The 12,758-nt window shown below is 63.6% G+C and overlaps 1 protein-coding gene across 1 annotated transcript in view; it reads left to right on the top strand.

The window, feature by feature from the left end:
* The window catches only part of CLEC16A (C-type lectin domain containing 16A), a 117,669-nt gene that overhangs the window by 8,434 nt on the left and 96,477 nt on the right, over positions 1-12,758 (top strand). The window contains exons 3-6 of the mRNA XM_056107411.1: positions 2,002-2,135; positions 5,527-5,675; positions 9,411-9,516; positions 10,675-10,798. Of these exons, the coding sequence (XP_055963386.1) occupies positions 2,002-2,135; positions 5,527-5,675; positions 9,411-9,516; positions 10,675-10,798 (513 nt within the window). The remainder of the gene's footprint in view (positions 1-2,001; positions 2,136-5,526; positions 5,676-9,410; positions 9,517-10,674; positions 10,799-12,758) is intronic.

The following is a 12,758-nucleotide window of genomic DNA, read 5'->3' as shown; positions in this document are numbered from 1 at the left end:
CTGTGTCTCTGCCTGCCGGGACCCTCGGGGAAGGCAGCTGAGAAGGAGGGAGCGCAGGGCAGGGAGCGCGGGGACAAAAATCTGAAAATAGCCGAGATGGTTTTCCTGGGGTGGGCGTGGGGGGTGTCTCTGATCCACCCCAAGGAGGGAGAAGCTGCCGTGGTGGGGGCAGGTTCTGGGGGTGCAGGAAGGACCCCCCCCTGGCTGTGCCACTGAGGCCCACAGTTACAGGAGCTGCAGATCTCTCAGTTAGCCTGGGGTCGGGGGTTCCTGCTGGGTCACCCCCTGACAGAGGGGGGAACAGTGCTCAGACCCTGAGCCCCAAGGGACCAGTTTTTTCCCCCCGCCCTGCATCCGAGGTGAGCCGAGTGCGGTCAGGTGTACTCTCAGGGTTGCCTGAGCACAGAGCCAGGAGCAAGCCCAGAGCGACGCCAGGTGTAGCCCCCGAACAACAGTGACAAAGGATGTTGCTCTTGGACTGTCCCGTGAAGCCCCTTCCCGGGACCCCCTCAGGTCTCTCTGCAGGACGATTTGGGTTCTGACAACCCCTAGATACTGTTTTTATAGAGAATGTCAATGATGAGTATTGAGGCTCTCGGCAAAGCCCATCTAAGGGGGCGGAGAGTGGCCTTGTCTGGGGGGGCTCCGGAGGGGGGCCTGGACCCCGTGGTCTGGGGTGACGCCTTTCCTGACAACCCCACATTTTCCTTGGTTCCGAAGGTAAAGAGCGGACGTGCGCTCCGGGCCAGCCTGCGCCCGTGTTCTCAGGAAGCCGGTCGGGCTTCTTGGGGGTCCCTTGTGGGTGGGTTTTGTTGGCAATCTGTTTTGAAATGGAAAAGGTCACTGGACTTAAAAATGAGAAACTCGGGGCTGGAGAGAGAGCACAGCAGGCAGGGCGTTTGCCTTGCACGCAGCCAACCCGGGTTCGATTCCCAGCATCCCATATGGTCCCCTGAGCACCGCCAGGAGTCATTCCTGAGTGCAGAGCCAGGAGGAACCCCTGTGCATCGCCGGGTGCGACCCCCCCCAAAAAAAGAAACTCAGGGGGCTGGAAAGATAGCACAGCAGGTAGGGGGCTTGCCTTGCACCTGGGCTCGATTGTGAGCCCCGCACATGGTCCCCAGGGCCCCGCCGGGACTGACCGTGGGAACAGCTGTGGTGCTGGGGTCACATCCAGGTTGGCACAGGCACACTCGCACCCTGACTTCTGTGCCATCTCGTGTTGCCCTGCCCTTGCCCCAGAATCAGCCACTTCCCCCCGCGGAATTCCCGAGTTCCCTGGGTGTGCTTTAAAATCCAGGCTCCTGGATTTTGCACTGATTTCCGTCGATCCTGCACAGGACCCAGGGACTGGCACTTCCGCAGGCTGTGTGGGTGCTGTGGGCAGCACAGATCACTAGACACAGCTCTAGGGGGAGAGGGGGAGAGCTGGACGAGGTATGGGGGGGGTTTCTTTCGTCTTCAGGTTGTTTCTCTTCCTCCCCCTGCCCGGAGTCACATGGGAGTTTGCAGGTGCCAGTTATGAGCAAGTGCCAGACCCATGACCCTGCCCCAGGGTGCCGGCAGACCCGGCTACAGCTGTGTGGACAGTCGAGCAGTGGACAGGGCTCACCTCAGTCCGCCCATGAGCCCGTGGAAGCAGAAATGACGAGGGTTGCCTATGAGGAAGGGCACAGGGACTGCCACCTCCTGTCCACAGCGCAGAGATGGCTGCACCTCCAGAGTGCTGTCCCCTAGACAGGAGAGCAGCCATCCTGGGGGGCCAGCCAGCGCCCACCCCGCTGGCTCCTTTTCCCTTCCAGACCGGCAGCTACGAACCTGCAAGGGAACCGACGCTCTCTGGATGGCCCGGGGAGCAAGGCCGGGGGCGGCGGTGGGGCGGGGGCAGTACCGAGGGGGACGAGCGGTCAGGCCGATGGGTGGGCTCAGGGGCCACCAGTGCTCGGGGCTTCCTCATGGGGAGGGAAGATGACCCCTGACGCCGCCCCCTGCCGCCCCCAGCTTCTTCCTGGAGAAGAACATGTTCGTCTTCTTCCTGAACATCCTGCGGCAGAAGTCGGGCCGCTACGTGTGCGTGCAGCTGCTGCAGACCTTGAACATCCTCTTCGAGAACATCAGCCACGAGACCTCGCTCTGTAAGGGGCGGCCCTCTGCGGGGGCGTGGCTCCGGGTGGGCGTGGCCCTCGTGTGGGCGGGGCGGTGGGCGTGGCCCAGGGTGGGTGTGATGTGTTGGTGGGCGTGTCATCCCCGCGATGGGCGTGGCCTCCTGGGCGGGCGTGGCCCGGGGTGGGTGTGATATTTTGGTGGGCGTGTCATCCAGGGTGGGCGTGGCCCAGGGTGGGTGTGATGTGTTGGTGGGCGTGTCATCCCCCCGATGGGCGTGGCCTCCTGGGCGGGCGTGGCCCGGGGTGGGTGTGATATTTTGGTGGGCGTGTCATCCAGGGTGGGCGTGGCCCAGGGTGGGTGTGATATGTTGGTGGGCGTGTCACCCACGATGGGCGTGGCCTTCTGGGGGCGTGGCCCAGGGTTGGTGTGATATGTTGGTGGGCGTGTCATCCCCCGATGGGTGTGGCCTCCTGGGCGGGCGTGGCCCAGGGTGGATGTGATATTTTGGTGGGCGTGTCATCCAGGGTGGGCGTGTCGCCCACGATAGGCGTGGCCTTCTAGGGGCGTGGCCCAGGGTGGGTGTGATATGTTGATGGGCGTGTCACCCACGATGGGCGTGGCCTCTTGGGAGGGCGTGGCCCAGGGTGGGTGTGATATGTTGGTGGGTGTGTCATCCACGGTGGGCGTGGCCTCCTGGGAGGGCATGGCCCAGGGTGGGTGTGATATGTTGGTGGGCGTGTCAGCCACGATAGGCGTGGCCTTCTGGGGGCGTGGCCCAGGGTGGGTGTGATATGTTGTGGGCGTGTCACTCACGATGGGCGTGGCCTATTGGGAGGGCGTGGCCAGGGTGGGTGTGATATGTTGGTGGGCGTGTCATTTACGATGGGCGTGGCCTCTTGGGAGGGCGTGGCCCAGGGTGGGTGTGATATGTTGGTGGGCGTGTCATTCACGATGGGCGTGGCCTCCCGGGTGGGCGTGGTTTCCATGCTGCCATCAGGTCGCCCACCAGGGTCTTAACGTCCTGGGCTTGGGGGCTGCGAGCCCTCCATCAGGGTGTCTTTGGGAGGTTCCTCCTCTCACCCCCCCCCCCCCCCCCATTTTGCTGGCCTCTGCCCCTGGCCCTCACCAGGGAGTCTCCTACCCTCTCTCTTGGGTGTCAGGCCCTGCCTTGGCCGTTACCTTCCCCTCTGCATGACCCGTCCCAGCCACCTTGGGTGGGGGTGTAGGCTTTGGGGTGTCTGAGTTTGGGGGTTCGCAGTTTGGTCCCCGGCACCTTGTTAATCCCTGCCTCGTGGGGTATGGGGAAGGTGGCTCTCCTGGCTTAGAGACCAAGGGGTTGCGCCCCTTCTTTGCAAACGGGGTTGTTAAAGACGTGGGGTCACAGAGTAAGCATTGGGACTGGCAGAGGGAGGAGTGGGGGGCTTCCCCACCTGCTCCAGCCCCCAGGCTCCCCTGGCTAGTGGTCCTGCCTCAGGGGCAGTGACCCCAGGAGGCCTGCTCCCATGTTTAAGCCCCTGGTGTTAGGGTCTGTGGCCCACAGGAGCAGCGCCGGCCTGGCTGCTGTCATCAGGGCTCAGCCCTCGTGCTGGGCCTCGCAGGGCGTTGCCAACATCCGGAGGCATTTGGGGTGGCAGTCATGGGGCCAGTGGGGAGGAGGCCTGCCCCAAAGGATTGTCAGTCCCCAGCCCGTGCCGTGCCAGGGGAGAAGCCCCAGCCAAGCTCCTAGCCCCAGTCTCTCGCAGGAAATGGGCAGACAGGACAGAGCCTGGAATGTCAGTGACGGAGCAAGTGGGGGTCCCGGGTGGGTTTTCTGGTCACTGGGTGGTATCTGCCCTTCTGGAGGAAGGAGCTGCCGCAGCTCTGGGGTGTGGCCACTAGAGGGTGCTGTGGGCCCAGGTGTCCCCCGCAGGCCTGTGCTGCCGGCTAACTGGCCCAGGTGCCTGATTTCCTGTCTCTGGCTTTTGCTGCGAGTGACCTGAGGTCTGAGAACACCCAGCTCGAGGGTGTAGGGGCTGGCCCGAGATCCCACCAGGTCCACCCATGCTTGTACTTAGGGAGGAAACTCCCCACACAGCACAGTCCCTGAGGCCGGGAGAGTGACAGTTCCCAGGAGTACGGGGGAGTTGCGAAGCCGGTTTGGGGGCGGAGAGGGGCTGGCAAGGGGTATTACCCCATGCCCCTGGGGGCTCGCTGGGCCCACACTCCCCCAGGCCCTGGCTCGAGTTACCCTCGCTAAGTCCTGCCGGGCACAGGGCTGCTGGAGTCACTGCCTGCTTGCAGAACCCGGGTTGGTGCCAGCGAGTGAGGACCAGGACCTTTGATTTCCCCTTCTGACAGGAGAGAGAAAGACGTGATTGTAAAGCAACGGCGGCCACTCAAGGCTTAAAAACACTGGCACGAGCAGCATGGGGAGGGCACTTGCCTTACACACGGCTCATCTGGGTTCCACCCCCAGCATTCCACAGGGTCCCCGAACCCTGCCAGGAGTGAGCCCCGAGCATCGCGGGATGTGCCCCCTCCACCATGCTAAAGACAGGGTGCAGGTTCTGCCAGTCCCGTCCTGCCATTCGGGAGCGCCTCTCCAGCCCCCAGTTGGTTTAGGACTTCGGGGTGCGGGGAGAGCTCATGCCACTGGCTATGGACATCACCGTGGCTTCCAGGCTTCTCCTCCGACCAGCCACGTCCTCCCGAGTGTGCCCACAGCCCAGGGGCTTGTGGCCTGCATGACAGTCCCACGGGGTCGAGGTCACTTCCAGATACTGGGGCTGGTGTGGGAGGGAGACCGCAGAAAGTGGGTCACGCCGTGAGGGGTTTCAGGAGCCCCGGCTGCTCCCTCGGACCCCCCAGAGTCAGAGCTGGAGGGCCACCACTGTTCTTCAGCTGGCCACGGTGCTCCGGGCCCCAGTCACTGACTTGCCGTTGTTACTGGTCCCCACTGGCGAGGACGATAGGCTGGTGGCCGGCGGCTGAAACCCGGCTTTGATGGCAGACCACAGTTTGAATCCCACCTCTGTGCCCGGCTGTCTCGCCACTCACCTGCAGGCCGGGCCAGGCTGGGCGTGCTCTGTGCTCTCGTCCCACATGTGGACGCTGGCGGGAAGCTCGCAGGCTGGCGCGGTGCTTGTGTGAAGCAGGTGACCTGACTGCGGAACCCCCCACCAGCTCCGCCTCCTGCCGGAGCAGAGGGTTTGTTCTCCGTGTGGGTGGGACTCTGGCCAGGCCCGGCCCTGGGCTGGCTCGGGGCTTCTGGTGGTGGCGCCCCGGGGCCCCTTTCCCCAATGGCTTGTCGGACCCTAGCAGCCCCAGAAGAGGCTGCTGGTACTCGAGTGTCTCTCCCCACACACGCCGACCGTCTCTCTCTCTCTCTCTCTCTCTCTCTCTCTCTCTCTCTCTCTCCTCTCGTGGCCCTTCCCCCTCCAGATTACCTGCTCTCCAATAACTACGTGAACTCCATCATTGTCCATAAGTTCGATTTTTCCGACGAGGAGATCATGGCGTATTACATATCTTTCCTGAAGACGCTGTCGCTGAAGCTCAACAACCACACAGTCCACTTCTTTTACAACGAGGTGAGTCACTGCCGGAGGCGGGGCTGGGGTAGGAAGCCTAGTGGTCAGGGTGGCCCCCGTCCATGGGGGCCGTGAGTCTGCTTGTCGGCCGGCTGTGGCCTTGTTCACGCAGCAACACATTTGCCCTGCGCCCACTTCATGAACGATTCTAACATGTTAACTGCTCTAGGATTCTCTTCAGTTGTAATTGTTCTGAGTCAGTCTTGCTCGGTGAGACCTAGTGCTCAGAATTTAACTTGGGGGGCTGGAGCGATAGCACAGCGGGGAGCACTTTTGCCTTGCACGCGGCCGACCCGGGTTCAATTCCCAGCATCCCATAGGGTCCCCTGAGCACCGCCAGGCATAATTCCTGAGTTTTTGAGCCAGGAGAAACCCCTGAGCGTCGCCGGGTATGATCCAAAAAGAAAAAAAAAAGACGATGAAAACAATTTGACTTGGGGTCTTACTTCTCGGTGAGGGGGAGAGAGAAGCTCCGGTCATTCCTGGCTGGCCACTTCCTGCCATCCAGCCATGGGACACCCCAGCCCTCTGAACCTCAGTTGCCTCCTCGCCTGCAGAAAGGCGTCGGGTTTCCAGAGAGGAGGTAGACGGAGCGATGTCGTCCTCCTGGCACATCCCTGGCTCCCTAGAATTGTCACCGCGCCGCCTCGTTTTGCTTTTTAATAAGCTGCCGTCCCCAGGGCTTCTCCAGGAGCTCATCTGGCCGCTTAAGTCATCCACACTAGCTGCTCTTGCGTTGCACGGACATTGGGTTAGGCCGTCTGAGGCGCTGAGACAAGGAATGTGAAAGAAATCACGGTTCACGGAGGATCACGAGACTCGCTCAGATCTTGTGACAGAGCAATCTTTTCGGCCTCCTTTTATTTGTTGGCTTAGAACCACGGCCAATGAATTTCAGCAGCGTGGTAAGAACCACCAGTGAAATTCAGCAGCTTGGGAAGAACAAAGAACCAGAGGGAATGAGAACACAGTCAGTTACGAGAAGAAAAATGTGGCCAATTACACAGGTCACATCCTCAGTCCCATCAGGACCTCCTCACACCTGGGGTCTGTGATAAGCAGGAGAGGATGATTTAAATCTAAAGTTTAGCGAGGTCTGAAATACGTGAAAAGGAGAAGCGGCTGCTTTGTGCTGCAGGAATTTGCTGGCCGCCGAGGGTTAGTTTCGCTCTATCAGTCAGACTCTCAAACTTAACGCTCACCCACGTAGTGCAGTGTGGGATCCCGGTTCTGCTTCCTGCTTGCAGGGCAGCGTCCAAGGACTCATCTTCATGACCTGGGTGGGTACCAACACTCGCAATGAGTGGGAGCCTGGAGCCTGTGGGTTCCTCAGCACCCTGAAGCCCAGCAGCGCAGGGAGTGACCCCCAAGCCCGGAGCCGGGAGTAGCCTCTGGGCCCTGCCGGGGCTGGGTCCCAAATGCAAAGCAAAAGCAGACGCCAGGAGTGAGCCCAGACAGCAGAGTCGAGTTGTGTGCAGACCAGAAGGGATGGGAGGTGCCGGCTCGCCCCAGGCCAGGCTTGTTTGTGGCACCACCTTTACGGGGGACCCAGGCCCCAGGCTCAGCCCCTCACGACCTCAGACTGGTCCCCCAGCCGTGGTTCCAGCCATCACATACTCATTCCCCTGCCCAGACGTCTCCTGAGGTCGCCTCCCTTTTCTGTCCCTTCCAGCTCCCTGACACCCCCTCCCCTGGAAGCCTCCCCACCCAGCCCTGGGACAGAGCAGGCGATGCTTTGGAAGTGACCACCGCAGGTCCAAGTCGGGGTGGGAGGATCCATTGGCAGGCCAGTGGTCCCCTGAGGAACGACCCAGGAAACCAGGACAGTCAGCCCCGCCCCCGAGGTCCCACGGCATCGCGGGGACCCCAGGGGGAGAGGGAGCCCAGGGGTGGGCCCAGGAGGGCAGGGGCATCAGGCTGTCCTGCGGGTTTCTGATGGGCACCGTGGCCCGTGTTTGGAGCCTGCCTAGCCCCTGCCGTGTTAGGTTTCGTCACCGTCCCCTCCCCCCCAGTTGTCCCCGGGTCTGAGCTGGGGAGGGCTGGCCGTCGCACGCGCTCGGTAGCCATGGTCAGGCCCTGAGGGGTGCCGTTGCGTCCCCCAGGCCTCTCCCACCCCGCAGTGGCCACCTGCTGGGCGGGACTCTCCCTCTGTTCAGGGGCAGCCGGGCCCGAGGCCATTGCTGGGCGTGGAGGCCAGGGGTGGAGGAGCCGGGTGTGTCCCGCAGGGGATTGGGCGGCTTCCTGCAGTGGGCTCGCGTCCGCCTTCCGTGGACGGCAGCCAGCACGTGGCGAGCGTCTGCCTCCTGCTCCCGTGGGCGAGGCTCCACGGGACCCGCGTCTTCTGGCTGAGGGTGCTTGTGGCTTCTTCCCTCGCAGGTGGCCTGTGGGGGCTGTGGGGGGCACTCGCCAGAAGGGGGCAGCAGAGTCACTCCGTGGGACCCGGGCCTGGGCTCTTTCCCTCCAGCCTGATGAAACGTACCTAATTTTTCAAGTTTTTTTGTTCGTTTTGTTTGGGGGTCACGCCCAGCGGCGCTCAGGCCTGACCGGGACGTCTCCTGGGGTCGCCTCCCTTCTCTGTCAGGGATCACGCCTGCTAGGTTTTGGGGGGACTCTGGGATGCTGGGGATCAAACCCTAGTAGGCCACAGGCAAGGCAAACGCCCTCCCCCCGTCCCGTCACTCCGGCCCCTTGATGGTCTCTGCTCAATGTGAGAACATTCCCAGCACCCTCGGCCTTCGGGATAATGTTTGTCCTTTTACTATGTATGAATCGAGAAATAGAGCCGAGAGTCTGCTACGGGGAGAGCCTAACATACGAGATTCACCGTCTCATTTAAAGAAAACCTCTGAAAAATGCCGGAGGGTCTGCGATTTCCAGCGTTGTTGGTGGTGCTCATGTCCCGGGCCCGTGGTTCCCCACCCCACTCCCCAGCCCCCCACTCCCCCTGCCCAGCGCCTCCCTCTTCTGTCTCCTTTGCTTTGCCCTTTTGGGTTGGGGGCAACACACCCAAGAGTTCCATGTTTGGGCTGGAGCGATAGCCCGGCGGCGGGGGCGTTTGCCTGGCACATGGCTGACCCGGGTTCAATCCCCGGCATCCTATATGGTCCCCCAGGCCAGGAGTAATTCCTAAGTCCAGAGCCAGGAGAAACCCCCGAGCATCGCTGGGTGTGACCCAAAAGGCAAGAATAAATAAAAATAAATTAAGAACAAAAAAAGTTCCAGGTTCACTCCTGGGGATCACCCCTGGCCAGCTCAGGGGACTGTGTGGGGCGTCAGGGATCAAACCGGACGCCATCACCCCTGTCCTACCGCTCTGGTCCCCCAAGGCATCTCACTGGTCCAGAAGGATCCTGGAGGGAAGTGATTCCATCACGGGGGTGAGAAACAGGTGTAGGAATCACACGGGAGGGAGGGGTAGGTCCTGGTCGGGCCCTGCTTGGCCCTTTCTCCTCCTCTCCCTGCTGGGCCTGGCCCAGCCCGCAGGGTCCCCCCTGGCGGTCTTCCTCCATTAGTGTCCTTATTTTGTTTTTTTTTTTTCTTTTTGGGATCAAAACCGGGTCGGCCGTGTGCCAGGCAAACACCCTCCCCGCTGTGCTATCGCTCCAGCCCAGTATCTTTATTTTTTTTTTCCAAACTGAAGTCTGATGGTTCTGACTCCCGGGGGCTCGGGTTGGGGGCTGGCCCAGTACTGGGGTCTGGAGCTCACTTGGGGGGCGGACACCCCTTCTGTCTCAGCACACCAATGACTTCGCCCTGTACACGGAAGCCATCAAGTTCTTCAACCACCCTGAAAGCATGGTCCGCATCGCCGTGAGGACCATCACGCTGAATGTCTACAAAGGTGCGTGTCCCCGTGGGTGCGGGGCTCCGGGACCCTGCGTCCCCTCCTTGGGGGCTCCCGGGGGTGTTCCCGGGGTCCTGCCGGCCGGTTCAGCCCACGCCGGGCTTCTAGCCGGCCGCCCCACTACCGTCCCAACCACTCAGCCCTCCGCGTGTGAAGACACCCCAGGAGTTCCCGTGGGGCCCGGGTAGCTCATCCCAGCCGCGGGGTGGGACTCTGTGCTCCCGGTGGCCCGCTGAGGGGTCCGTGGTCTTTAGCACGTCCTGGCCGGCAGGGGGCAGCATTGTATCCCCAACCCGCCGGCCAGCTTGCAGGGACAGGCCGCCAGCTGCCTGGTGCCTGAGCTGGATGGAGACGCACCCCCACCCCGGGGCAAGCGGTCTCGGCCCCGGCCTCTGCCCACTGGCATGAGCCCGTTTTCTCTGCTGCAGGCAGCTCTGACCCCGAGTCTCCGTGTCCTGGGAGGGGACCCTGCAGGGGCCGGAGGTGGGCTCCCAGGGGCTTCCTGCAGCCCCCTGCCCAGAACCCCCGGAACCGAGAAGAGCATTTCTCCCGCGGGGCCTCCGCAGCTGGGGTCCCTGGGGGCAGGGGAGAGTTCCGGTCGGGAGGGCTTGGCTCGTGCTGGGGATCAGGGAACGTGGGTTCAGCCCCCCGGTCCGGGGCGGCCCCGAGCTGCCCACCGAGCCGCGCGGCCGCCAGACCCAGCTCCGCTGCCCTCTGTGCTCTGTTCTCTCTGTCTCCTCTGCCCTGCCCCCAGCGCGGGCCCCGAGCCCGGCGCCCCGGCCCGCGAGTCCCCCGCCCCGCTCGGTTCGGACCCCGTTAACCGCTGTCTGTTCTTGCCTTGCCTTCACTGCCGATTCCCGCCTTCCTTATTCCAGTGTCATGTAAGTCACTCGCCTCTGATTTTCCGCTTTCGAAACGCCCCCTCCCGCGCGCGCCCGGCGGCCTCGCGTGGCGCGGGGCCTCGTCCCGCTGGCCTCTGGGCGCCCGCGCGCGGGCCGGGCCGTCCCCGGCCTCCCGCAGCTCCGACTGTCGCCGGGCCGGCCCGGCTGGCTCCCTGGGAGAGGCAGAGGCTCGGACCCGCGGCCCTTTGCCTTGCTTGCGGGGGTGGGCGCGTCCCCGGCCCGCAGCCAACGCCCCCTCCCCCGCCCCGGCCAGTGGACAACCAGGCGATGCTGCACTACATCCGCGACAAGACGGCCGTCCCCTACTTCTCCAACCTGGTCTGGTTCATCGGCAGCCACGTGATCGAGCTGGACGACTGCGTGCAGACGGACGAGGAGTGAGTGGCCCCCGCGGGGTCTTGATGGGGGGGCAGCCGCGCGGACGCCCCCGAGGCCGTGGGGAGGGGGGAGCCCCGGGCGGGGGCGCAGAGGCGAGGGAGCCCACGGCGCGGAAGGACCCGCGTGGCGCGAGGAGCCCAGGCACGTCCCGGGAAGGGCGTAGAGGCCGGCTGAGGCCATGAGCCGGCCGAGGTGAGGGAGCCGGCTGAGGTGAGGGAGTCGGATGAGGCGGTAGAGCCAGTTGAGGTGATGGAGCTGCCGAGGTGATGGGGCCGGTTGAGGTGATGGGGCCAGCTGAGGTGATGAAACAGCTGAGGCCGTGGAGTCCGCTGAGGTCACGGAGCTGGCTGAGGTGATAGAGCCGGATGAGGTGATGGAGCTGCTGAGGCCATGGAGCCGGCCGAGGTGATGGAGCTGGATGAGGCGGTAGAGCCAGTTGAGGTGATGGAGCTGCCGAGGTGATGGGGCCGGTTGAGGTGATGGGGCCAGCTGTGGTGACAGAACTGCTGAAGTAATGGAGCTGCTGAGGCCATGGGCCGGCTGAGGTGATGGAGCTGACTGAGGTGATGGAGCCGGATGAGGCGATAGAGCCAGTTGAGGTGATGGAGCTGCCCGGTGATGGGGCCGGTTGAGGTGATGGGGCCAACTGTGGTGACAGAACTGCTGAAGTAATGGAGCTGCTGAGGCCATGGGCCGGCTGAGGTGATGGAGCTGACTGAGGTGATGGAGCTGGATGAGGCGATAGAGCCAGTTGAGGTGATGGAGCTGCCGAGGTGATGGGGCCGGTTGAGGTGATGGGGCCAGCTGCGGTGACAGAACTGCTGAAGTAATGGAGCTGCTGAGGCCATGGAGCCGACTGAGGTGATGGAGCTGCTGAGGCAGTGCACCCTGCTGAGGTGATGGAGCCAGCTGAGGTGATGAAACAGCTGAGGCCGTGGAGTCCACTGAGTCCATGGAGCCGGCTGAGGTGATGGAGCTGCTGAGGCACTATACCCGCTGAGGTGATGGAGCCAGCTAAGGTGATAGAGCTGGTTGAGGTGATGGAGCTGCTGAGGTGCTGGGGCTGGCTAAGGCAGTGGGGCCGGCTGAGTGACAGAGCTGCTGAGACCATGTACCCGGCTGAGGCAATGGAGCTGCTGAGGCGACGGGGCCCACTGAGTTGATGGAGCCGGCTGAGGTGTTGGGGCTGTGAGTCCATGGAACCGGCTTGAGGTGATGGAGCTGACTGAGGTGATGGAGCTGCTGAGGCCGTGCACCCTGCTGAGATGATGGAGCCGCTGAGGTGCTGGGGCTGGCTAAGGTGACGGAGCCGGCTAAGGCCATGGGGCCGGCTGAGGCGATGGAGCTGCTGAGGCGATGGGGCCCGCTGAGTTGATGGAGCCAGCTGAGGTGTTGGAGCTGACTGAGATGATGGAGCCGGCTGAGGCGATGGAGCTGCTGAGGCGATGGGGCCGGCTGAGGATCCGTCGAGGCTGTGGGGCGCTTGCCTGGCCGCTGCTGACGGCAGCTGTGTCCTCGTCCCAGCGGCAGGGCAGGTTTCATCGAAGCTCAGTGGGGGCCGCCCCGGAGGCCACACCGCGGACGGGCTGAGAGGGACTGAGAGGGGCCGCGTGGCTGGCACCAGGGCCGCCGAGTTCCCTCAAGGACACGCAGGTCACCCATGTTGGGGACACGGCCGGGGGCCGGAGCCGTGTCAGGCTCTCGAGGGCGCCGGCGTCTTCGGACCAGGCTTCCTCCTTTAGTTTTCTGTCTCACCAGAGGAGCAGCACCGAGCAGTAACCCGGGCCCAGCGCCAGTGTCTTCCTCCCACAGTGCTCCTCGGGGCCAAGCTCCGGTGGAGGGGACACCGGCCCCCAGCTGGTGGGGGTCCTGTCCTTGGGGAGGTGGGACCGACCTGCCTGGCACCCGGCCGGCATGCTGACAGTTCCCAGGGCGCAGGGGGGCACGGCCCGTCCTGGC

Source organism: Sorex fumeus, unplaced genomic scaffold (assembly GCF_029834395.1).
Source record: "Sorex fumeus unplaced genomic scaffold, SorFum_2.1 ptg000165l, whole genome shotgun sequence".
Classification (NCBI taxonomy): Eukaryota; Metazoa; Chordata; class Mammalia; order Eulipotyphla; family Soricidae; genus Sorex; species Sorex fumeus.
This window is presented reverse-complemented; position numbering and strand designations above follow the sequence as displayed.